At 43.7% G+C, this 26,926-nt stretch overlaps 1 protein-coding gene across 1 annotated transcript in view; it reads right to left on the reverse strand.

The window, feature by feature from the left end:
• Nucleotides 1–2,108: 2,108 nt before the first annotated feature.
• NTSR1 (neurotensin receptor 1) overlaps nucleotides 2,109–26,926 on the reverse strand; it is a 209,540-nt gene continuing 184,722 nt past the window's right edge. Inside the window, exons 2-4 of the mRNA XM_034441330.3 lie at nucleotides 10,879–11,080; nucleotides 5,817–5,907; nucleotides 2,109–4,829 (exon numbers count right to left, since the gene is read on the reverse strand). Of these exons, the coding sequence (XP_034297221.2) occupies nucleotides 4,580–4,829; nucleotides 5,817–5,907; nucleotides 10,879–11,080 (543 nt within the window). The 3' untranslated portion in view covers nucleotides 2,109–4,579. The remainder of the gene's footprint in view (nucleotides 4,830–5,816; nucleotides 5,908–10,878; nucleotides 11,081–26,926) is intronic.

Raw genomic sequence — 26,926 nt, forward strand, 5'->3', positions numbered from 1 at the left:
CATGTGACTAGGTGGGCGTGGCTGGTTGGTCAGAGTCATTTCTGGAAGGTCCTCGCACTTACGACCGACTCATTTGTTTGCTTTTAACACTGATCAGCTGTAGGGCAGCCCTTTGAAGCCCCATGGCAAGAGTTTAAACAGTTTTTTTCCCTCTAGTCATCAGCTGGGACTCAGGAGGCAGCAATAGATTGGGGGTGGGACCAAATAAAAGGTAAGAATTACGTGGGTGGGTGGGTGGGTGGTGGGGGAGAACCGGTTCGGTGACATCATATCGTCACCGCTACCGGCTCGGCCAAACCGGACCGAACCGGGAGGAACCCACCACTGATCCACACACTACATCATCACTAACAGCCATGTGAGCAAGGGGGCAGGCTTGCCTGACAATTCATTACAGTATATACATCCTACTTCGGGGGTGGTACGGTGGCCTAGAGGTGGAGCTCTCGCCTCACAATCAGGAGGCTGTGAGTTCGATCCTAGGTAGAAGCAGATATTTCTCTCTCTGGGCAGGCTGAGAATATATCTGTCGAACAAAACTCTGCATTGGCAACAGGAAGGGCATCCGGCCGGTAAATACTCAGCTCCATTCAGTTGCCCAGACTCCATCCCGCAAGGGATTATGGGTTGTTAAAAGAGGATGATGATATACATCCTACTTTGGAATAGTTTAGAAGTAGTCCTCAATTTATAACAGTTCATTTAGTGACCATTTGAATAGACAACGGCACTAACAAAAATGTGACTTACTGTATGAACGTTTTTCATGCTTACAACTGTTGCAGCATTCCCAAGACCACGTGCTCAAAATTCAGACGCTCGGCAATTGACTCAGATTTATGACGGTTGCGTTGTCCCCGGGGTGTGTGTGTGTGTGTGTCATGCGATTCCCTTTTGTGACTTTCTGACAAGCAAAGCCAATGGGGAAGCCAGATTCACTTGACAACCGTGTGACTAACTTAACAACTGCAGGGGTTCACTTAAAGACCGTGACACAAAAGGTCGTAAAATGGGTGTTGTGGCCCGTCAGCGGCCTGAGCAGCTAGTAGCTGATTCCAACAGTGAGGAGGCTGGTGTGGTGTTGCGCCAGCAGCCTGTGCAGCTGGCACTCGAGTCAGACAATGAGGAGGCTGGAGAAGATGTGGTGCCAAAGGCGGGGATTCAGCCAGGGCCTTCAGAACCTCCAGAAGCTCCCTTAAGTGAAGAGGAAGAAGAGGAGGAGCCTCTTCTCAATGCACGGGCATGCAGAGCTGCCAAAAGGCAGGAGAGGCTCCTCAGGAGGAGGTCTCCTCGAGAGTAAGGCTTGGGGCTAATTGGCCACTCCCTTAGTCTATTTAAGGAGGAACGCCGACTGAAGCAATTTGCAGGGAACAACTTCGTTCACATACCTTCATGTCTTGTCTTGCTTATCTTATCAGCTTCCTGCAAATTGATTCTGGGCATTCTGCCAACCATAGTAAGATTACGATTATTTAGTCTTTGGATTCTTGTAGGCTGTTAAGAAAGTTAATTAACGGCCTTTGTTTGAAAAAAGACTGATTTAATTTAGTAAACTAAGGTTTGTACAGACTTTGTGTGTGCTGCGTTCTTTGGGGTCCGTAGCTGGGGCAGAACAATGGAGGCAAAACTCACTTAACATATGTCTGGCACAAACATAGGGCTCAATTGTGGCCATAAGTCGTGGACTACCTGTAATGATAATAATAATAATAATAATAATTTTTCCCCCTGTTCTTTTTGCTTTGTTTTGGTGGCTTAGGTTTTAAATATAACCCTCCATTCTATGGAGGATCCAGAATATTGTCCCCGTGCCATGGTGCTCGCTGTGATATGTAGCAGAAGCAATTATCATCAATTAACATTAACTAGATCCCTCTCCTTTAAGCTCTGGGAGCAAAATTTTCTTTATAGCAGACATCTGGATGCTTGTTCCTTAATGAAGCAATTAACTCATTGGTTCTATACTTTATCTCTCTAGTCTAGCAAACATTCCCAGCTCCCTTCCCCTATGAAATTCCTATCTTTAGGCATCGTATATTACACCTCCGTCCGTGGATCAAGAAACAGAGCACTGGTGCCGAAAAACAAAACTGACACTGGTAGTCCTCGACTTACAACAGTTCATTTAGTGACCATTCGAACTTACAACGGCACTGGAAAAAAGTGGCCGCTGACTGTTTTTCACACTTTACAACTGTTGTCCATGGTTATTTGATCACACCACTGGTGGTATTCAGCTTTCATTCTATTCATTCATTCTATCTGGTTCGGGTGAAACGGTAGTGGCAGCTGCGGGAGACTCCGCCCACCCGCCCGGACGTCATCACGTCCTGTTTTTAATGCTCTGCACATGGACGGAAGGTCCTGAGCATGTGCAAAGGTGTCGCGCGTGTGCTTACATTTGCGAACTGGTAGTGAAGGTAAGCAGTGGTGGGTTTCAAATTTTTTTACTACCGGTTGGTTCTGTGGGTGTGGCATGGCTTGGTGGACGTGGCTTGGTGGGCGTGGCATGGGAGGGATACTGCAAAATCCCCATTTCCTCCCGATCAGCTGGGACTCAGGAGGCAGAGAATAGATGGGGCAGGGGCCAGTCAGAATTTTTACTACCGGTTCTCCGAACTACTCAAAATTTCCGCTACTGGTTCTCCAGAACTGGTCAGAACCTGCTGAAACCCACCTCTGTACCGGTTCCTCTGAACCGGTTTTTCCAACGATCAGCTGTGCAGCGCGGTTTAGCTTTGCTAGAAAGCAGGAAGTCAATACCACCCCTGGATTCAGGTGTCATATAGTCATATTGATGACTATTTTTCTGTTCCAGTGCAGGTAGCTCTTGACTTACAACAGCTCATTTAGTGACTGTTCAAGGTTACAACGGCCCTGAAAAAGTGGCCTATGACCATTTTTCTCACTTACGTCCGTTGCAGCATCCCCGGGGGGGTCCCATAATCAAAATTCAGATGCTTGGCAAACTGGTTCATACTTATGACGGTTGCAGTGGCCCGTGTGTATGTGTGTCATGTGATTCCCTTTTGCGACCTTCTAACAAGCAAAGCCAACTTCACAACCCCGTTACTAACTTGAGAACTGCAGTGATTCACTTAGCAACCGGGGCAAGAAAGGCGATAAAATGGGAAAAAACCACACTTAAGAAATGTCTCGTTTAGCAAAGGAAATTTTGGGCTCAGTTGTGGTCGTAAATCGAGGACTACCAAGAAAGAAGGTGAATCCAAGTGTTGTTCTTCCAAGCTAGATTCATAAGGACATTGTGGCTTTATCAAAGCATTTCTATTTCTGGCAAAGAAAAAAAAATTGAAGAGGGGAAGGGGTCCAAACTTAATTCTCTACGTAGGATATGAGGTTTGAATGCAGCCTGATTTCCAAAAACACAGAAACAACCTCATTTTCTGAGGATTGTGTGGTCTTTACTAAAGTTTGCATTCCTCTTTCTGTAAAAACTTGTGGTATGGAGCCTTTCCCACATCCTAAAATTAAATAAATAAATAAATAAAGACAGGCAGTCCTCGAATTACGACAGTTCATTTAGTGACGGTTCAAAGTTACAGCAGCCCTGAAAAAAAAAAGGGACTTAGGGCCGTTTTTTTCACACTTTTATGACCGTTGCAGCACCCCCATGGTCATGTGATTAAAATTCAGGCCCTTGGCAACTGACTCGTATTTATGACGGTTGCAGTGTCGTAAGGGATCGTTTGGTCACTTACTGACAAGCCAAGTCAAAGGGGAAACCAGATTCATTTAACAACCGAGTCATGAATTGAACAACTGCAGCGATTCACTTAACAACTGTGACAAGATAGGATGTAAAATAGGGCAACATTCACTTAATTGTGGTCGTACGTCGAGGACTACCTGTGCATAAAACCACAACCCTGTGGTTCTTTCCTACAAAAATGAAATCTTGCCCATTTTTTCGCCTCCTCTCTGCATTTTCAAGATAACCTGGTTAAGTGATTTTAAATCTCCTTGCTGATGGCACTTCTAAACTGAGAAACCGAATGAGTACAGTAAGAGAGTTGTAGGCTGAGCCCGAGCGAGGGGGCCAAGCATGTCATAAGTCACGAATCCCTGTGCGCTGCAAGAGATTGAAGTCCACCCCACCTTGAAGGCCTTCTTATCTCCCGCTCATTTCCCTTTAACGGACAGTGGGTCAGATTCTTCTCGGCAGCTTAAGATCACAATAAATATTTATACTCATTTGAATTGCCTGAATCTTCTGATTTCCCTGGTGCTTGGCAAGAGGCATTCAAAGCTTGGCCAACATTGACTCCATAGATGAGAAAACTTCTTGGAGAACATCAACAGGCAAACCTCTATGCTGGATCAAGATGACAACACATGGAGACATAACTCACAAAAAGCCAGAGGCCAAGGCAGGAACATCGCCTCAATGTTAACCATGGACACGTATTCATTCCAATGGACAGCAATCAGCTAAACATATTGATGCGGCGGTGAAGTTGGAAGTCATGTCTGAAAGCAGGACAGACCCCCTTTCACTAGTTCTGTTTCCTTGCTGGAACCTTTTCCCTTCCTTCCTTTTCTTCTTGGGAATCCCAATATCTCAATAGGTGGTTTCTCTGGTGACCTGGCTAGAAAAAGTATGGTTACTAGAAAGGCTGTTGGACTTCCTGTTGAACTTGGTTCTCTTCTTCTTCTTTCGCCAGGGCAGGCATATGGAAATGAAGGTGGAGAAGAAGATCTGGCGGAAGTTGGTGGAGACCAAGTTGTAGAGGACCGGGTTAATCGCCGAACTGACGTAGAAGAGGATGTTCGTCAGCATGTAGAAATAGTGGTAGAAGTCGTAAAGGAAGCTGAGAGGAAAGAAAAAAAAGGGGGAAGATATTCTCAGTGGAGTACAACTGAAAAATATACAAGTGGCTTGCCCTTATTGCAAAGTGTAAACACAGCTCAATTCCAAGAACCATCCAAGAACACTCTAGCACTGATGAAATTGCCTAGTTGGGTAATGAAATGTTGGCAAGAAAACCACCAAGCTCAGGGAGCACCAAGGACCTCCCAATCCTCCTGCTCCTGCCTAGTTGGGTAATGAAATGTTGGCAAGAAAACCACCAAGCTCAGGGAGCACCAAGGACCTCCCAATCCTCCTGCTCCTGCCTAGTTGGGTAATGAAATGTTGGCAAGAAAACCACCAAGCTCAGGGAGCACCAAGGACCTCCCAATCCTCCTGCTCCTGCCTAGTTGGGTAATGAAATGTTGGCTAGAAAACCACCAAGCTCAGGGAGCACCAAGGACCTCCCAATCCTCCTACTCCTGCCTAGTTGGGTAATGAAATGTTGGCAAGAAAACCACCAAGCTCAGGGAGCACCAAGGACCTCCCAATCCTCCTGCTCCTGCTCCTCCTCTCCACAAACCCCACTCTCTTCTAGCCCTGATGATGTCACCAAACATCTGTAAGAAAACCCCCAAAGATACAGAGCACCAAGGACCTTACAGTCCTCCTCCTCTTCCTCCTCCTTCTTTCCAGTGGTGGAATGCTGGAAAAAGGCCTGGAAAACAGCCGGAAAATGGCCCAAAAAGTGGCTGGAAAATGGCCCCCAAAATGGCCAAAACCAGGCCATTTTTCAGGCTATTTTCAGGCCGTTTTTGGGCCAAAAAACAGGCACGTGCGCGCTGGCCAGCTGGTCTTCCAAGTTTCCGGTGCTCTGGCATGCGCACATGAATTCACATGCACTTGCGTTCCAGTTTGGGCATCCGGTGCCGAAAAGGTTCACCATCACTGGTCTAGACTTTTAGCCTGCTCATCTCTGTAAAACAACAATAGGAATCAAATTACTTACTCTGACCACTGATTTTCTGAGATGTAGCAATACATAAGCCGCCGCACATGGTACGGAAGCCAGCACACCACAAAGGCAATCACAACAGCACCTGAAATGGAGAGGGAAGGAATAATGAAGTTAGCTACTCATTTTGTAAGGTAAAAAAAAAAGGCAAAGGGAAAACAATTGTGTCCAACTACAGCTGGGCAGTGCTGATCTCTGTTTCATAGCCAAAGGAGCCAGCGTTATCCAAAGACATTTCCTAAATCATGTGACCAGCATAATTATAAACCAAGATGGAATGCTGTTACCTTCTCACCAAAGTGGTACCTATTTATCTACTTGCATTTGCATGTTTTCAAACTGCTAGGTGGCCAGGAGCTGGAGCAGGGAACGGGAGCTCATCCCATCATGCGGCACTTGGGTCTTGAACTGCCCACCTTTCGGTCGGCAGCTCAGTGTCTTGACCGCTAGGCCGCCATGCTCATTCTGTATATTTATCTAATCCACAGTGTTTATACTGCAATGATTCAATCCAGGGGTGAAATCCAGCAGGTTCTGACAGGTTTTGGAGAATCGGTAGCGGAAATTTTGAATCGTTCGGAGAATCGGTAAATACCACCTCTGGCTGGTTTCAGAGTGGGGTGGGAATGGAGATTTTGCTCGGGAGGGGAGGAGGGAAGCATAGATGGGCAATAATGCTGTGTGTGTATGTGATGGACAATAGGGAGTGGGGGGGGGAATGACAGGTGATAAAGACCAGAGACGTTTGGAGTCAGTTTGTACCAGCATCCAAGGCCGGGCACCCTGAGAAAGAATGTGGATTACTCCAAAACATCTCAGCATTCTCAAAACACTTTGGCGAATTTCGATTGGCTAAAGACAGACTGGTCACGGATGGAGGGTTAGGATGAGGGGAAACCTTTCTGTATCTTTTGTGCGTGGGAAAGCCAGAGCTTGCCTGATTTTACTGTAGCCAAGATCTTTTTGTAAAAGAACCTTTCGCTTCAACCAAACGGAGTCGAGGGTCTTTCTTTCCCAAAGGATCAGATTGGGGCAGGTCTGACAGTGAATCACTGCAGTTTTTAAGTGAACCAACCCATCATTAAATAAATCTGGCTTCCCCCATCGACTTTGATTGTCAGAAGCTGGCTGGGAAGGTCACAAATGGCAATCATGTGTCCTGAGGATGCTGCAACCATCGTAAATAGATGCTGATTGTCAAACACCCACATTTTTATCATGTGACCACTAGCATGCTTCAATGGTTGTAAGTGCAAGGAACAATCGCAATCTCATTTTCAGTACTGTTGTAACTTTGAAGAGTCACTAAATGAATGGTCATACATTGAGGACTGTATAATCATAATGATGATATTTTAGCCCTGTAATTTACCAGTCCTTGGGACGTTGGCTTGTTTGTTTTTAACTTCCCTGTCTAGTCCAGAATTTTAGGATTATCTGGTTGATTCGCATCTATGTCAGACTCTAATGTGAGTCTGTTCAGTCTCTTATTCAATTCTTTATGAGATGCTGCCAATTGTAATGCTTTTCTGTTGGCAAAAATTGTTGGGTATTTGGCACTAACCTCTTATTCCACCACTTGGAATACAAGCTGATGACTTGTTTTTCTACTGAAGTGTGAAACTTGCCAGAATTGCGGCTCCTGATTTCAATTATTGAAGCCCAAATGGCACACTGCCTTGAAAAACCCATCTCTCTATTTGAATTTTAACCAGCTTTTTTTTTTTTTTTTTTGCTCAGGGGACATTGTCAACACTCTTAATGCTGCATTTCAATGAAAGGCCTTAGCCAGATTTGAAAAGAGAATGACGTTTGGGTCATATTTAAATGACTTCATTAAGGTTGATAGGTCTGGGCTGTAGCTCCTGAAATGGCCACTCGGTGGCAGCAAAGAGATATAAACAGTCTAACTCTGCTTCCATCTGGTGGTCACCTGGAATTGTGCAGCAGATCTGGTACAATTAGTCTTCAACAAGCAGCCATTACGATCATATGATTGTGAAATTTTACAACATTTTTGTGGTGGTCATTAAGTAAATGTAGTATTCATTAAGTGAACTAATAGTTTGCTATGGACTCCGTTTGCACTTAAACTGGTTGTCATACCTGCCCCAGTCGGCCCCTCAGGAAAGCAACACTCTTGAATCCATTGAGTTGAATCAAAAGAACTTTTACTGAGAGAAACTGGGTGCAGTAAAGTCAGGCGAAATCTGAAGTCCCTGCGCAAAGCACAAAGTAATTCTTTCGGTTTCCCAATCCCAACCCCAACCCCCCTTTCCCCCCACCGGCAGCCAATGTGATACCAATAGCACTTAGACTTAAATACCACTTCACAGTGTTTCACAGCCCCCTCTAAGCGGTTTACAGAGTCAGCCTATTGCCCCCAACAATCTGGGTCTTCATTTTACCTCAGAAGGATGGAAGGCTGAGCCAACCTTGAGCCTGGTGAGATTCGAACTGCCAAACTGCAGGCAGCCGGCAGGCAGCAGAAGTAGCCTGCAGTACTGCACTCTAACCACTGCGCCACCAGAGCTCAGAATAAATACATAAAATATACGACCTATATTATGATTTCCATGACAGACAAAGGAATAGCTCTTTCTGTAAAACAAACAGAATTTTATACCAATTGCTAAATTTTGGATCAGGATGGAGAAATGATGAAATGACGTTGTTCAACGTAATCTTGGTTTTTTGCATTTGTTATTATGTCTTTCACATTTCCTCTCTTCAGAAGACAGAACTGGATGAGGCTTTTTCCCCCTGCTTATTTATGCTCTCTGATATTATTAGGCACAATCTTATATTTTATTCACTCATCTATCTAGCCATGTCTTGGTAAATGAGTAATCAATTAGCAAGGTCTTTATGCTAATTTGTAATATTCTATGCCATCCCTGCTATCAACACTTCATAACTAGAGGAAGCTGCGCCATTGGCTGTACCTTAAATAAATTTGCAGATCAAGGAAGAGTGATAGTTCAAAGTAGAGCAAGAATTCGCTGTCCTTGGATACATTATTTGGACAATACTATGCAGGCAGTACTGAGAATTATGTTACTGCCTTTTTCTTTTAGGCATCTTAACATAGTTTGATTAATAAATTAATAATACGTGATTGTATTCCAATTTTTTAAATAAATGTGTATTTCTTTGAGTTTTATGATGTATTTATTATCATAGAAAATGATGCATATTCTATTGGAAAATGGGTGAAAACTGTGTATTTTTGGGAAAAATACATATACAGTTCATAATTGCGTTTGTAGAAAAAAATCTATATGGATTGTTATGCCTTTTTAAAAACCAAGCAATGGTTAAATGGTGATTCATCTATCTATCTATCTATCTATCTATCTATCTATCTATCTATCTATCTATCTATCATCTATCTATTATCTATTATCTATCTATCCATTATCTATCTATCATCTATCTATTATCTATCTATTTATTATCTATTTATCTATCTATTATCTATCTATCTATCTATCTATCTATCTATCTATCTATCTATCTATTTATTATCTATCTATCTATCTATCTATCTATTATCTATCTATCTATCTATCTATCTATCTATTTATTATCTATCTATCTATCTATCTATCTATCTATCTATCTATCTATCTATCTATTATCTATCTATCTATTATCTATCTATCTATCTATCTATCTATCTATCTATCTATCTATCTATCTATCTATCTATCTATCGTATCTATCATCTCTCTCTCACTCTCTCTCACACACACACACGTCTGTCTGTCTATGTAAGCTATCACTCTTTCCTTATCTGCAAATTCAAGATACAGCCAATGGCACAGCTTCCTCTAGTAACAAAGTGTTGATGGCAGGGATTGCATGGAATGTTACAAATTAACATACATACATATGCATTGTATATTTATTTAAATTAATATTTGTACAGTATATCAGTGATTGCTTGACCTCTGTAGATGCCATACGCATCATCATCATCATCATCATCATCATCATCATCATCATCATCATAATAATAATAATGTGTTTCCCCCAAAATAAGACCCTGTCTTATATTTTTTTGAACCCTGAAATAAGTGCTTGGCCTTATTGCGATGTGCTCAAAAGCCTGATTGGGTTTATTTTCAGGGGAATGTCTTATTTTGAGGGAAACAGGGTAATAATAATAATAATAATAATAATAATAATAATAATAATAATAGTCATTTGGAACATAACACGCCAGATAACACGGTCGTTGAGGGCCAAAGCGTACAGTTTATTAATATCGCTGTACCAGGAGATACCAGAGTAGAAGAAAAAGAACTGGAAAAAATCACGAAATATCGCGCCCTGGCCATCGAAACTACATGGCTATGGATGAAACATGTAACAGTGATACCCATTGTCATTGGGGCACTTGGTACCATGTCCAAGAATTTTACAAAATACATCAAGAAATTGCAGCTTCCTGCAATAACACCAGTGGAACTGCAAAAAACTGCGCTACTCGGAACATCGTATATTTTAAGAAGGTACTTGGTTGATACCTAGGACGCTGGCAGCAACCCGTATCAACCATTAGCACCAGTCAGTGGTATTTGTGATGCATTTTTGAATGTTCAGTTGACTGTGTCTCATGTTTAATGAATAAAGTAAATAATGATAATATAAATCCACATCTGCCTATCACAGGTCCTTGGTAAGGACTCGATAGGTAGACAGAAATGCCAAACCCAGTCTGAACATCTGGCTGACTGTGGGATGATCAATAATAATATAGTTTCTGGACCTCTTATCATCTTTGTTGTTTTTTCTAGTTTGTTGACAATGGGATCCAAAGGACGATCTCTTGCGAAGAATGTGCAACACTGCCCCCTTCAGGTCATTGTGGAGTGCCACAAACAGGCATCAAGCACTACTTGGACCCAACCCAACTGTTGGGAGTATTAGAAGTTTCTTCTCTGGAAGAAACAATACATCATTTCCAAGCCACAGGGGCAAGGCCTCAGCCGTACGGATAAACTGAATATCAGATAAGAGGAAGGTGGCCTCAAATCAGAGAGGTACGTACGTAGAACTCGAACTCCATGCTTCAAGGTTTGAACACGGCCAGGTTCCATGGACATGCTAAGCATGGTCTGCTGTCCTCCAATTGTGCACACTTGGTGTTCTTGGGCCGCTTGCTTGAACATGATGATAAGCTGGTTAGCTATGATGGTGTTGAGGACAGAGATAACCGCCATTGGGAAAACGAAGGAGATGAAGACGTTGACCTGGATGGGACAGGAAGAGAGGAAACAGAGAAATCTTGTTAGCATCTAAAAGGGGAGAGAAGAGATTAGAAATTTGAGTGCTGGTGGGATCCATTCTTTTCAGTAAAAATGCTATCACAGGTGGTCCTCGACTTACAAACATTTATTTAGTGACCATTCTAACATTATCTAACAAAATGAAATTCAATGTAGAGAAAGGTAAAGTTCTACAACCGAGCAAGAAAAAACGAAAGTACACAGATAGACTGGGTGAAATCAGGCTCAATAGCAGTAATTGTGAGAGGGATCTTGGAGTCTTAGCGGACAACCAGCTAAATATGAGCCAGCAGTGTGCAGCAGCTGCCAAAAAAGCCAATGCAATCCTAAATTGCATTAACAGAGGGATGCAATCAAGATCAAGTGAGGTACTAATACCATTCTATGAAGCCTTAGTAAAACCACACCTAGAGTACTGCATCCAGTTTTGGTCACCACACTATAAAAAATGATGTTGAGACTCTAGAAAGAGTAAAGAGAAGAGCAACCAAGATGATTAGAGGACTGGAGCCTAAAACATATGAAGAACGGTTACAGGAACCGGGCATGGCTAGGAGAAGGACCAAGGGAGACATGATCGCAGTCTTCCAATATTTGAGGGGCTGCCACAGAGGAATAATGGATGGAAACTGACCAAGGAGAGATTCAACCTGGAAATAAGGAGAAATTTTCTGACAGCGAGAACAATCAACCAGTGGAACAGAAGTTGCTTTCAGAAGTTGTGGGAGCTTCATCACTGGAGGCTTTCAAGAAGAGATTGGACTGCCATCTGTCAGAAATTCCAACTCTGGAAGGGACCTTGTAATCATTACAAGATGTAATGACAGTAGGAGATGACCAGGCTGAACTCGAGGGAAGGAACTGGCCTTCAGTTCCTGAGAAGAAGGGAACCTCTAACAATATTTTTGTGTTACAGCAACCTCTACTGGTTTGCCAGCTCCTACCAAGGAAGGAGAGGTGAATTCCTTTGAGACGGCCTACCTTCTGCCTTTGCCAAGTTCCTGTTAGAATTTAGACTTTGAAGACACAACACAGGAAGGGGAAAGCAGCAGCAAGGAAGAGGAGGGGGACCAAGATGGAGGGAATGGGTGATGTTGGAGATGACCAGGCTGAGCCTGAAGGAGGGGTCAAATACGTCATCAATCTCAAATCCCCTTGCCCTCACAAGAGATTTAAATCGAGCCTACCTGTTGACTTTTATCTACCAGCCAATTTGCTTGGACCATTCAGATTCTTTGTCAGATTAGAGCTGGAAGGGACCTTGGAGGTCTTCTAGTCCAACCCCCTGCGTAGGCAGGAAACCCTATATCATTTCAGACAAATGGTTATCCAGTCTCTTCTTAAAAACTTCCCATATTGGAGCATTTACAACTTCTGGAGTCAAGTTGTTTCACTGATTAATTGTTCTCACTGTCAGGAAATTTCTCCTTAGTTCTAGGTTGCTTCTCTCATTGATTAGTTTCCACCCATTGCTTCTTGTGCTTTGGAGAATAGCTTGACTCCCTCTTCTTTGGGGCAGCCCCTGAAATACTGGAGCACTGCTATCATGTCTCCCCTAGTCCTTCTCTTCATTAAACTAGACATACCCAGTTCCTGCAACCGTTCTTCGTATGTTTTAGCCTCCAGTCCCCTAATCCTCTTTGTTACTCTTCTCTGCACTCTTTCTAGAGTCTCCACATCTTTTTTACATCGTGGCAACTAAGCTGAATGCAGGATTCCAAGTGTGGCCTTACCAAGGCATTATAAAGCGATATTAACACTTCATGTGATCTTGATTCTATCCCTCTGTTCATGCAGAGAGATATCAACAGTCGTAAGTCACTTTTTCCAGTGCTGTTGTAACTTTGAACGGTCACTAAATGAACTCTGGTAACTTGAGGACTACCTGTATTTTATTCCCAGGGTAGGATCCTGTAGTTTGGCTGATCTTAAAAAGATAAGCGGGCTTGGAATGTTCTAGAACATGAATGAGAGACCACTAGGCGATTTCTGAACTGCTGATAGATCAAGAAGTCAAAGAAGACAACACTGTGATGAAAACAGGGGACAATCACTTCCGTGTGATTGCTCAGAAACGAGAGGAACGTGTCTGTGAATTCACAGGAAAACCCCCCCACAAAAAAGTCATTTTTGCTTTCTGTCCACTGCTGAAAGCGTCCTTTTCCTGAGTAGTTCCTAGAGCCCCAAATCTTAGTCAGAACTCACTGCATCGAACGTGTAAATAAATAAACCAACCACAGAAAAGCACAATCATTAAATCAGTAAAACTTTACAATAAAACCCTGCAACATAATAAATGGCCCTATAAAACTGTACGGTAGAATCCTAAAATAATATGATTGATTTGAAAGCTTAGGGGAAAATAAATCTTTTCCACTCTCTGCCTTGCTTCTTGGGCAGCTGCTGAACTCTCAGAATGTCACCAACGCTCCACGTAAAGAAGCGTACAAGAAAACAATATAATTAAATCACTGGGACGCTACAGTAAAGCAGGACAATGCAATCGATAAATATCACCATAAACTTCACCATAGTGAAGTTGGAAGTCTTTCCCCCTTGGCTGTCCAGTATCAAAAGTGGCCATCACTGACTAAGCTACTGGAGGCCCAGAATATTATATCCCAGCTCTGTTGACATCTGCTGTGGACATGAATTTATTTAATATTTAATTTATTTTCATCCCACCGTTATTAAAAACCTTCTTTTTCCAGCAAGCCGGGCTGGCCTAACACTTTTTAAAATGTTTTTAATTGTCTGTTATTGTTTTTAATCATGGGGCCAAATTTATATATATATCTTTTTAATTGTATTTTAATGTTTGTAGTTTATGTTTTTACTTGGCTGTTCACCGCCCTGAGTCCTCAGGGAGAAGGGGGGTATACAAATTTAAAAATAAAATAAAATAAATAAAATAAATTACTTTGTAAGTAACTCAAGGAGGTGAACATTCATAAATAATAACGAATATTTCTTCTTCCTTCTATTTTCCACACAACAATTTGGAATTGGGTATGTCTAGTTTGATGAAAAGAAGGACCGGGGTGACATGATAGCAGTGTTCCAATATCTCAGGGGCTGCCACAAAGAAGAGGGAGTCAAGCTATTCTCCAAAGCACCTGAGGGCAAGACAAGAAGCAATGGGTGGAAACTAATCAAGGTGAGAAGCAACTTAGAACTAAGGAGAAATTTCCTATCAGTGAGAACAAACAATCAGCCTCTAGAAGTTGTAAATGCTCCAATACTGGAAGTTTTTAAGAAGAGACTGGACAACCATTTGTCTAAAATGGTGTAGGGCTTCTTGCCTGAGCAGAGGGTTGGACTAAGAGACCTCCAAGGTCCCTTCCAACTCTGTTCTGTTATTCTGTTCTGTCATTCTGTTCCGTCATTCTGTTCTGTTATTCTGTTCTGTCATTCTGTGAGGTTGGTTCGGCTGAGGGAGATGGGTTGACTCAAAGTCACCCAGCTGGCTTTCATGCCTAAAGTGGGACTACAACTCACAGTCTCCTGGTGATTGGCCTAAAGTTACCCAGCTGGCTTTCATGGCTAAGACAGCACTAGAACTCACAGTCTCCTGGTGACTGGCCCAAAGTCATCCAACTGTCTTTCCTGCCAGTCAGTTTTGGGAAGAGGGTGTAGAACTCACGGTGTCCTGGTGCCTTCAATTGTCAATCCATTCAAAGCTTCGGGCTCCAACATGTCTAGCGGTGCCAGCTTTATCCTGGCTAGACCCTACCAGTATCTGAAAAAAGTCACCAGGATTCATAACTGACATATCTCAGGAGCCAGAGAGAGGGAAACTAAACTCAGTCAAAAAAAGGGGGAAGGAGATCACTTCATCATAAAAAATAGGGAAAAAAATGAAGCCACATCCAGACAATGATTTTGGTCTCTAAAACTCCTCATCACACTGAATGTTCTTGGAAGGTTCTTGAGTTGGAATAAATCCACAGTAAAATTTAGTATCTCAGTAGGCTTGCTCCTATAGCATAGGATGAAGGATTCCTACTGCCACCCCAGACAAATCCATAAGATAATCAGAATGGAAATATTCATTGCTAAACTGAATGTTGATGTATCTACCTGTTGTGGTGTCTACCTCAATGATGTGCTGGATGAAAAACCTAGTTGTTGTCCCCGTCACACACACACACACCAACAGACGTTCAAGAGTTAAAGACCAAACCAGCCGGCAAAATCCTTTTCCTTATGATAACGGAACTTGGCAACAACCTAGTGGCTGCCTGCCAAGAATTTATTACGTACGAAGAGGAGAGATAACTTCTCCCCACTTTTGGTACATCAAAAGAAACAGCTCAATAATTACAGAGTCAATCAAGTCCAGAGATAATCCAGCAAAGTCTATAACAAAAGTCCGGCAATGCAGAATGGCGTGGAAGCTTTCAGTTTTGTTCGTCACAAGGTTTGACTGGCCACCACACTCCCTTTTATACCTTGTGGGGTGTGGTCCAGTGACTCAGCCTAATCTCGGGCACGCCCTTTCTTCTGTTGCGCGCACTTATCTCTGCGATGCTGGCGTGGATCCAGCCAAGACTCATTACCCTCATCACTGTCCATCTGTGGCTGCGTGGACGTGCTTGGCCCTGGCCCTATCTCTTGCCCTTCGGTGGATACCGAAGGCACTGCCAGAGAGGAGGGTCCTGGAGAGGGAGGCCTTGCCAACTCCTCTCCTTCACTCTCGGAGTCCTCTCCTGCCGATGACACAGGCTCAGGTAACGGAGCCACAACAGGGAGACAGTTTATAGAGCCCTATACGAGTGATGGTGAACCTTTTCGGCACCAAGTGCCCAAACCAGAATGCGTGCACATGTGTGCGCACCAGAGCACCAGAAACACAAAGACCAGGTGGCTGGTGCGCATGTGCGTGCCAGCCTGCTGCTCTTTAGGTTTCTGGCAGGGGTGAAATCCAGCAGGTTCTGACAGGTTCTGGAGAACCGGTAGCAGAAATTTTGAGTAGTTTGAGCGGCAAATACTACCTCTGGCTGGCCCCAGAGTGGGGTGGGAATGGAGATTTTGTAATATCCTTCCCCCAGGAGTGGGGAGAGAATGGGGATTTTGCAGTATCCTTCCCCTGGAGTGGGGTGGGAATGGAGATTTTGCAGTATCCTTCCCCTGCCATGCCCACCAAGCCACACCCACTAAGCCACATCACGCCCAACAAGCCACACCCACAGAACCGGTACACGTATGCCGTAGGTTCGCCATCACGGCCCTATAGGTTTTTGTTAGTGTGGGTTCTTCAGATGCACAGCATTTTCTTGTTATTTCGTTCTTGTTTTTCCTTTCCTGCTTTGATTTAGCTTGCTGCAAGCTGCCCAGAATAATTTTGGAGTTGTGAGCTTTTCTACATCTCAGCATAAATAAATAAATATATTTTATCTGGATAGGGAATTATTTATACCAGGCAGCAAAGTATTGTTGAAGTCAGGGATGGAGAAATCTTTTGACCATAGGGGTAACTTTGAGATGGTCTCATGGGATCTGTATCAAAACCCTGCCAAGGTAGAAATGCCCAGGTTCACAACGCTCATTTACCAAAGGAAAAATTGGTGAACGTCTTCACTCTCCAATGTTCTCCTGGGATGCTTCCTATAACAAGTTCTGAGAATGTCCTGGAGCTAAGAAGCACTCTTGAAAATAAAATGGAGGCCAGAAACTTGGGTTTGATGGCATTTCTATTTTTTGTTTTGTTTTTTAGAATGAGTAAATAAAGTTCAGTTCAATTCAAGACAGCTGAGGATTTCATAGACACGTCAATGCAGGTGTAGAGGCATCACGATAAAATTATAAGAACAAAATTAACAGAACAGAATAAAGGGGCCTTGGAGGTCTTCTAGTCCAACCCACTGCTAGGGCAGGAAACTCTGTACCATTTCAGACAAATGGTTGTCCAACATCATCTTAGAAACCTCCAATGATGGAACACCTACAACTTCTGGAGGCAAGTTGTAGTTGTCCCACTAATTAATTGTTCTAAGTGTCAGGAAATTTCTCCTGAGTTCTAGGTTGCTTCTCTCCTTGATTAGTTTCCACCCATTGCTTCTTGTCCTGCCCTCAGGTGCTTTGGAGAATAGCTTGACTCCCTCTTCTTTGGGGCAGCCCCTGAGATATTGGAACACTGCTATCATGTCACCCCTAGTCCTTCTTTCCATTAAACTAGACATACCCAATTCCAGCAACCGTTCTTTATGTTTTAGCCTCCAACCTCCTAACCTCCAACCTCCTAACCTCCAACCTCCTTTGCTGCTCTTCTCTGCATTTTAAAAAATGTTTTAAAATGACTCAGATGTCACCAGTTTGATTTTTTTTCCAACCCCAAATCTTGAGTTTTGGATTGAAGCAGGCCTCAAATCTAATTGGATTTTGTGATCTCAGAAATTGCGGGCATTTCTAATCCATTTCTTAAAAGTCCTTACTAAGGGTATAGGCCTTCTAGACATCACTTAAAGGGGTCTTACACATGACATGGCGGGAGACTCTATACTGCCAACCCACCTTTTCTGAAAGTGATTGAGTGAAAATTTTAAAGGAAAAGACCTGATCTTAAATTCTATTTGGACACCCTTAAAGGTGCTTATTCTTCATGTCAACTTGATCGCTTCCTAATCTTGTTCAGGAGTTTCAGAAGCAGAATAAGGGAACAGAATAACAGAACTACAGAAAAACAAGAGTTAAAAGCAGGGGTGAAATCCAGCAGGTTCTGACAGGTTCTGGAGAACCGGTAGTGGAAATTTTGAGCAGTTCGGAGAACCAGCAAATACCACCTCTGGCTGGCCCCAGAGTGGGGTGAGAATGGAGATTTTTCAATACCCTTCCCCCAGGAGTGGGATGGGAATGGAGATTTTGCAGTATCCCTCCCCTGGAGTGAGATGGGAATGGAGATTTTGCAGTATCCTTCCCCTGCCATGCCCCCAAGCCACACCCACCAAGCCACACCATGCCCATCAAGCCATGCCAACAGAACCAGTAGTAAAAAAATTTGGATTTCACCACTGGTTGAAAGGGAGGTCTTCTAGTCCAACCCCCTGCTTAAGCAGGAAAAAACTACAACATTCCAGATAAATAACTGTCCAATCTCTTCTTGAAAATGTCCAGTGATGGAGCAACCACAACTGAAGGCAAACCGTTCCACTGATTAATTATTCTCACTGTCAGGAAATTTCTCCTCAGTTCTAGGCTGCTTCTCTCTTGACTATTTTCCATCCATCTGTTGGCTCTGGAAGCCATCTTTTTGTTTGGATCTTCAAGAACCCTGACACCATTGATTCTTGTTCTGCTTTCAGGTGCTATGGAGAACACGTTGATCCCTGCTTCTTTGTAGCAGCCCCTCAAATATTGGAACACTGCTATCATGCAAGCAAAAAATAAATAATTTCTTCACAAGTACCCAGGGTAACCATTTGTACAAGTAGTCCTTGACCTACAATCCCAGTTGAGCCCAAAATTTCCATTGCTGAGCAAGACAGTTGTTCAGTGGGTTTTGCCCTATTTTATGACCTTTCCTTACCACAGTTGTTAAGTGAATCATTGCAGTTGTTAAGCTAGTAACACGGTTGCAAAGTGAACCTGGCTTCCCCATTGTCTTTGCTTGTCGGAAGGTGGTAAAACTCAATCACATGACCCAATGTCAGGGATCCAAGTAACACCCCCAACTAAATAAGACTCTGAGGCAATCAGTTCCTCAAAGTTCCATTTTATTAGAGATGTCATATTGGCACATCTGAGGAAACCCGAATCTGAAAGCTCCCAGGTTTTCCCCACCCAAAAGAAAATCAAAGTCCTTTCCCCTGCACCTACATGTCTATCTCATGGTCCAATCAATCCACCGTCCCAACTGGAGATGCCTCCCAGTCACGCCTCACCAGGTGCAGGCTGAACGTCCTTGACTCCCAGAGAAAAGAATGTTGTTATGTCTAGATATCTCTACCAACTCCATACAATCCCCCTCCCACTTTCCCACAGCACTAAGTGTGGCAGCCCTGAAGATCCAAAGAAAAAGATGGCCTCCAGGACACTGCAACTGTCATATGTATGAACCAGTTGCCACGCGTCCAAATTTTGATCTCTAGATCATGGCGGTGTGTGTGAAAAATGGTCATCAGTCCCTTTTTTCAGTGCCATTGTAACTTTGCTTACCAGAAGGTTGCAAAAGGCCACCTATCCAGAGAAATGGTAATCTTTGCCACCCATATCATCCAAACACTACAGAAGTCAACCTACGCCCTTCTCTTGATCAAATAAATGAAGCCATCTCATCAAGAACTTCATAAATTGTTCTTCAAAACTTAGCAACAACTCTAGTTGCAGAAAAGGAATGCAGTATACGTGTTTCTCTCCATCTACAGTATAAAGGAGGAAAAAAAAACCCATCAAAGCTGGGAGATTGACAAAAATGTCACAACTCTCTCTGTATTTTGTTTGCCTGAAAGATGACAGGCTCCATCTTGGCAGTTCTTGCAGTAATAGTGTTCCTTATTCTCAGGAGGAGGAGGAGGAGGAAGAAAAAATCTTTTGAAGTTTGACACATATAAAAGTTTTATAAGACTACAAAATTTAAAAAGACATTTCTGTACTTTTTCTCCCTTTTCCAAAGGTAGGGGAAGTAGGAAAAGAAATGAAAAAATAATTCTTGACAAGAGTACAAGCAGGCCAAGAAAAGCTTATCGATTGGTTGGTTGATTATGCACCATCAACTTGGTGTCAGCTCTTGGAGGATGGATGGATAGAAAGCTAGTCAGGATAGATAGATAGATAGATAGATAGATAGATAGATAGATAGATAGATAGATAGATAGATAGATAGATCTAGATGAATAGATAGGTAGATAGAACGACAGTGATAGATAAATAGATAGCGGGATAGATAGGTAGGTAGATAGATAGATGTGGATAGGTAGGTACTGTAGGTAGGTAGAAACAGTGAGGTATAGAGTTATAGATGGATGGATGGATGGATGGATGGATGGATGGATAGATAGATAGATAGATAGATAGATAGATAGATAGATAGATAGATGGATGTAGGTACGTAGAAACATTGCGATAGATAGGTAGCAGGGGTGAAATCCAGCAGGTTCTAACAGGTTCTGGAGAACCGGTAGTGGAAATTTTGAGTAGTTTGGAGAACTGGCAAATACCACCTCTGGCTGGCCCCAGAGTGGAGTGGGAATGGAGATTTTGCAATATCCTTCTCCTGCCACGCCCACCAAGCCACGCCCACAGAACCAGTAGGGAAAAATTCTGGATTTCACCCCTGAAATGTAGCTATAGTTGGATGGATGGATAGATAGATAGATAGATAGATATAGATAGATAGATAGATAAGAAAGAAGGAAGGAAGGAAGGAAGGAAGGAAGGAAGGAAGGGGAGAGAGAAAGAGAGAGACACACAGAGAGAGGAAATTTCCTTGATTGATTGATTATAATGCCATCAAATTGTGACCATATAAATAGGGAAGCTCATATGCTGGCTGGAAATTCTGGGAATTGAACCCACATCTTAAAGTGGCCAAACTGCTGTATACATTGATTTTACTTAACGAGACCGGCAGAATTCTTTTATAACATGCTTCATCATGCCTAGGGATGATCAATCGGATGAATTATAATGTTATAAACTTGTTCAGTGCTAGTTTTCTTGTTAGACCCAGCTTGCTTGCTTAGCCTCTGGTTCAATATACATTATTGTTCTGTCCCAGAAAATTAGATAATGGAATTACCCACTCCTTCCTTGTACCACTGATGATGTTACGTAATATGGTAATGAAATGTCTGCAAGGAAACCTTCAAGCTCAGAAAGCACCAAGGACCTCAGAAAACTACAGATACCAGTAATCAGGACTCCTGGTTTTCTCCAATAGGCAAATCTAGCCTAAATGTACTGAGATGGGTATTTCTGGAGAATCTATACCTCCGAGAGTAGAGAATATTTATAACTAGGGATTGAACTGTGGAGTTCTTGATGGTGAGCAAACAACCAAGTCCAGAGAGCACCAAGGATTTCTTAAATCTATACCAGTGATGGTGAACCTATGGCACGCATGCCACAGGTGGCACACGAAGCCATATCGGTGGACACTCGAATGTTGCCCTAGCTAAGCTCCAGTGCGCATGTGTGCGCCGGCCAGCTGATTTTTGACCCTTCCGGGCCCACTGGAAATTGGGAAACAGGCTGCTTCCGGCCTCCGGAGGGCCTCCGTGTGGTGGGGAAGGCTGTTTTCGCAACTCCCCAGGCTCCTAGACCATGGGGAGAGCGAAAAACGGGCCTTCCGGTCCCACTGGAAGTCGGGAGATGGACCATTTCTGGCCTCCAGAGGGACTTCAAGGGGTGGGGAAGGCCATTTTTGCCCTCCCCAGGCTCCAAAAAAGCCACTGGGGACAGAGAAAAACAGGCACTTCAACCTGCATTTACTCTAGTGCTGACATAAGAAGGAGAAGAGGGGGCATCTGGCAAGAGGACACTTGACATTTCACCTACTTATTTTCCTTGAAGATAATATCCCCTAGGAGATGAGAGGGAAGGGGACATTCCTGGGAACTTAAGTAGTAGATATGGGGAGAGTGATTTGGAAGAAGGCCAATGAGATGCAGAGATTTGGGGAACGGAAAGGGAAGGTGTGGGGGCAGGAAGTCAGAGTTGGCTACGCCACAATCGGGGGCAGATTGTCGTGCTTAATAAAATGAAAGATTTCTTCAAAGACTATCTGTTTGGAAATGCTATTTATTTTATTTGAGACGATATCAAAACCTGACACCTACCTTGCCTACCATGCCTTCGCATGCCAAAAGTGGGGGGAGCGCAGGGAAGTGTCACGCATGCATGCGTGGGGGGTCGGGGCACATTGAATTATGGGTGTGGGCACACACGTGTGCGATCCCCCCACACTCCCCCCGCTTTTGGCACGTGACGGCAAAAAGGTTAGCCATCACTGATCTATCCCTTTCAAAAGATCTTCCACTGCCTTCCCTACTTCCCCTAATAAGAGAAATATTTGGCAAAAATAATAGAGGGATAGCATTTCTTCAGATAGGGAAAGTGAGTTGCACGATCTGCCTGATCCTTCTGTCTCCAAAGTTTATGATGACTTGGTTTCACTTCAAATGATAAGATTGTGACTCCTTCATTGACTGAAATGAAATTTTCATCCAATACCCAGTACGGAGCCTTTTGGCATGGATGTAGAGAGCCAGTTTTAGTTAGTGGTTTAGGCATTGACCTAGACACCAGAGGAGACAGTGAGTTCTAGTCCCATCTTAGGTATGAAAGCTGGCTGGGTGGCTTTGAGTCAATCACCAGGAGACAGGGAGTTCTGGTCCCATCTTAGGCATGCTGATTGGCTTTGAGTCAATCACCAGGAGACGGGGAGTTCTAGTCCCACCTTAGGTATGAAAGCTGGCTGGGTGGCTTTGAGTCAATCACCAGGAGACGGGGAGTTCTAGTCCCACCTTAGATATGAAAGCTGGCTGGGTGGCTTTGAGTCAATCACCAGGAGACAGGGAGTTCTAGTCCCATCTTAGGTATGCAAGCTGGCTGATTGGCTTTGAGTCAATCACCAGGAGAAGGGGAGTTCTAGTCCCACCTTAGGTATGAAAGCTGGCTGGGTGGCTTTGAGTCAATCACCAGGAGACGGGGAGTTCTAGTCCCACCTTAGGTAGGAAAGCTGGCTGGGTGGCTTTGAGTCAATCACCAGGAGATGGTGAGTTCTAGTTCCACTTCAGGCATGAAAGCTGGCTGGGTGACTTTGGGTCAATTGGTTGGGTCAATTACCAGGAGACAGTGAGTTCTAGCCCTGCCTTAGATATGAAAACCAGTCCTTCTCTCTCAGTTCAACCCACCTCCAAGGTTGTTGCTGTGGGAAAAATAGGAGATTGAGGAGAAATAGGAGCATTATGAATGTTCACCGCCTTGAGTTTTTATTTATAAAAATAGTACAGGTGAGATAAAAAAAATCTGCCAACCAACCAAAGTAAAGCAGAATTTTACAATATTCATAATTTCTGAGTCACAGCTGCTGGTTCACTCTTCTTTTTTTTTTTATTATACTAATTTCAGCCATCTATAACTCAAATTTATTGCCCAAAAAAGCTGCTTGTTTTTTTTTTAAAAAAGATTTTATGACAGGTTTTAGGAGTCAGTGATTTAATTACTTTGTGTCCTGGAAGATTAGCATTGATCAGATTAGCATAGTGGTTATAAAAACCTAGTGTTTATAAATCCAACACATATTTTGGACAGGGAGGCGGGGTGAGGTTGGGAACCCAAAGGGAGATAAAATTGGGGTTAAATCTAATAGAAGATACATTGGCATCAAATACAGTCAAAAAATCTTCCATGCAGGCTCGTTTGGCTCATAAATCTGCAGTGCAATTTTAAACGGTTTTGAAACTAATTTAAATAACCTTCATCCAATTACTTTGGAATATAATTTAAACAGTTGCTAAAATCCATTTCACACAATCCTAAGAGATCCGTAAAGGGGGTGTGCTTAAGAGCACCAGCGTGCCTACCGTCCCTGTCTTCCTGTCCCCATTTATCTGTACTTACTTCCTTTTTTTAATGTTTATGTTTATACCAGTGGTGAAATCCTCAGCAGATTGCCACTGACTCGCTGCCCGCCCATGAGCGCTGCTTGCCAAATGCGCGCTGTGCATGCACATGCAGAGTGTGCACCAAAAGCATGCTGCGTGTGCATGCGCATTTCACACCGAGCACACGCTTCGCGCGGAAAAAGAAGACTTCACTAGCAGGGGTGACATGTAAAATTTGTTACTACTGGTTCTGTGGGTGTGGCTTGGTGGTGGTGGGGGTAATGTGACTGGGTGGGCATGGCCAATTTTTTTTTTTAAACTTTTCAAAGCTTTTTTCTAACGCTTTGAAAAGCCTCTGCCGATCAGGCAACTCAGCTGGGATCGTCAGAGACTTTTCAAAGCATTTTTTTTACCACCTCTTCGGCCAAGAGGTTGCAGAAAAAAATGCTTTGAAAAGCCTCTGATGATCCCAGCTGAGCCGCACGATCATCAGAGGCTTTTTTTTTTTACTTTTAAAAGCATTTTTTCTACAACCTCTTCCGACCAAAAAATGCTTTTAAAAGTATTTTAAAAAGCTGGGCATGGTTGGGGGGAGACGCAGAGATTTTTGTTACCGGTTCTCCGAACCACCTGCCGCCATTGCTACCGGATCCAGTGATCCGGTCCGAACTGGGAACATTTCACCCCTGTTCACTAGGTAAGTAGAACAGCGAGGGGGGGGGAAATAGCTGTGCCGCGTGATTTAGCTTAGCTAAAAAGCAGGATTTCCTGCTTTCTAGCGAATATAAACTGTGCGGCACAGCTGATCGTCGGAAATACCGGTTCGGACAAATTGGTAGCTTTTTTTAATCACTACACCTGAACCGGTGCAAACTGGTAGCATTTCACCCTGGTTTATACCTATACCTGCTATCTTGTACATGTTTGACAAAATAAGTAAATAAATTTTTAAAAATCTCAAAAATAAGTCCTTCTAGAGCAGTGATGGCTAACCTTTTTGCCATCGCGTGCCAGGAGGGGGGGTCGGGGGGGTCGTGCGTCTGTGTGCCTACACCCATAATTTTATGCACCCTTAGCATGTACGCACGATTCCCCTCCGCTCCTGGCACGTGATGGCTTGGTAGGCCCGTTTTTCTCTCTCACCTGGCTCCAGAGCCTTTCTAGGAGTCTGGGGAGGGCAAAAACGGCCTTCCCCACCCCCTCGGAGGCCCTCCAGAGGCCAGAAATGGCCCATTTGCTAACTTCCGGTAGGACCGGAAGTTGGCAAACGGGCTGTTTTCAGCCTCCAGAGGACCTGCAGGGGGGTGGGGAGGGCCATTTTCACCCTCCCCAGACTCCTAGAGAGGCTCTGGAGGCTGGGGACAGCAAAAAATGGGCCTTCTGGTCCCACCGGAAGTTGGCAAAAAGGCTGTTTCTGGCCTCTGGAGGGCCTCCAGGGTGGTGGGGTAGGCCATTTTCGCTTCCTAGAAAGGGTCTGGAGCCAGGTGAGAGAGAAAAACGGGCCTTCTCCACCACATCCTGAGGCCCTCTGGAGGCAGGAAACAACCTGTTTCCCTACTTCTGGTGGGCCCAGAAGGCCCGAAAATCAGCTGGAGCTGAGCTCACGTGCCCACTGATATGGCTACATGTGCCACCTGTGGCACGTGTGCCATAGGTTCGCCATCACAGTTCTAGAGACTAACTACTAAAAATTCTCAAAGGTTGAGAGTGACAGCGTTCCAGAAAAACCTCTGCTCCAATTAAAAACTCTGAGGTAAGCATTTTCTCAAAGTTCCATTTATTAGAGTAGGTATACTGGCACATCTTGGGAAAACCCGAATCTGAGAGTTCCGGGTTTTCCCTCAGTAAATCAAAACCGCCCAAGCCATCCCCTCACTCCTCAATCGATCACATGCTCCAATCACCATCCATTCCATCTCGAGACAGCACTCCAACCACTCCTTCTCCAGATGCAGGCTCGTCCTGACCTTGACCGACGGGAAGAATGCTATGCTATTTTGTCTAAATACAAACCCTCAAATAAATCCCCCTTCCTACTTTCCCACACATGAGAAGGTGGCAGCTTGGAAGCTTCCGGCATAATATGGCTTCCAAAGTTGACAGAGAGCAGTACCCAATAAAACATTTCGGTGTTTAACAAAGACAATCGGTAAATATAAAAATCAACAAACTCTGCCTATATATCCATTCAGATCCCTCCAGCAAAATTTCTCTCTTTGATCTTTGCGCCTGCAATTTGGTCTCAGTGCATTAAGGTACCCCAAATTGCCTTGCTTGTTTCAGCTCACAAATAGGTTTTTAAGGATTTGTTGCAATAGGACATACGGATCTGTGTACATCACTTCCACTTAACTTTTATTGGTTTTATTTTGATCCCAAATTCTTTGTATCCCATTTCTTAAAAAATCCACTGATATAGATAGATACAGGCCCAAAAGTCTAACGTACCTCGTCCAATGGAGTAACTGTAACAAGGAGGGAGACTTTGATGTATTTACTCTTAGGTAACTTTTAAGATCAGAAATCTTGTAAAAAAAAAAAAAAAGATAAGTACTCAAAGTTTAGGAGCCACTGGTTTAGTGGTTAAGGTACTGGCCTAGATACCTGTTGTGACTCCGACCCCCGAGCCCGTCTTATCGGAGGGAGAAGGCTCCGAAAGTGAAGGAGAGGAGTTGGTCAGGCCTCCCTCTCCAGGACCCTCCTCTCTGGCAATGCCTCAGGTGTCTCCCGAAGGAGAAGAGATTGGCCAAGAGCCAGGTATCGCCGAGCAGTCGCAGTCGGACAGTGATGGAGATAAGTCTTGGCTGGATCCACGCCAGCATTGGAGAGACAAGCGCACGCAGCAGAAAAGGAGGTGTGCCAGAGATTAAGTTGAGTCACTGGACCACACCCCACAGGGGATAAAAGGGGGTGTGGTGGCCATTCAGGCTCTGTGACGGACAAAACTAAACAACTAGCGAGTCGCATTGTATCTCTGAAACTACATTATCTGCCTACCTTGGATTTAATACAGACTGAACTTGACAATTCTGTGGCTTTGTGTATTTGTTTTGGTTTATCTGACGGAGGAGGAACACCTCCCTCTGTGAGTAAAGTTCTTGGCAAGCAGCTACTGGGTTGCTGCCAATCCTGTTATCGAAGGAATTTATTGTCTGCAAGTTTTATTTAACCCTTGGCTGACTGTTTGTGTGCGTGTGTGAGACAAGGACAGAACAATACCAAAAGAGATGATGAGTTCTATTCCTATTTTACAGTTGAAAGCCTT

The sequence above is a fragment of the Pantherophis guttatus genome, chromosome 3 (assembly GCF_059756535.1).
Source record: "Pantherophis guttatus breed Tessera chromosome 3, ASM5975653v1, whole genome shotgun sequence".
Taxonomy (NCBI): domain Eukaryota; kingdom Metazoa; phylum Chordata; class Lepidosauria; order Squamata; family Colubridae; genus Pantherophis; species Pantherophis guttatus.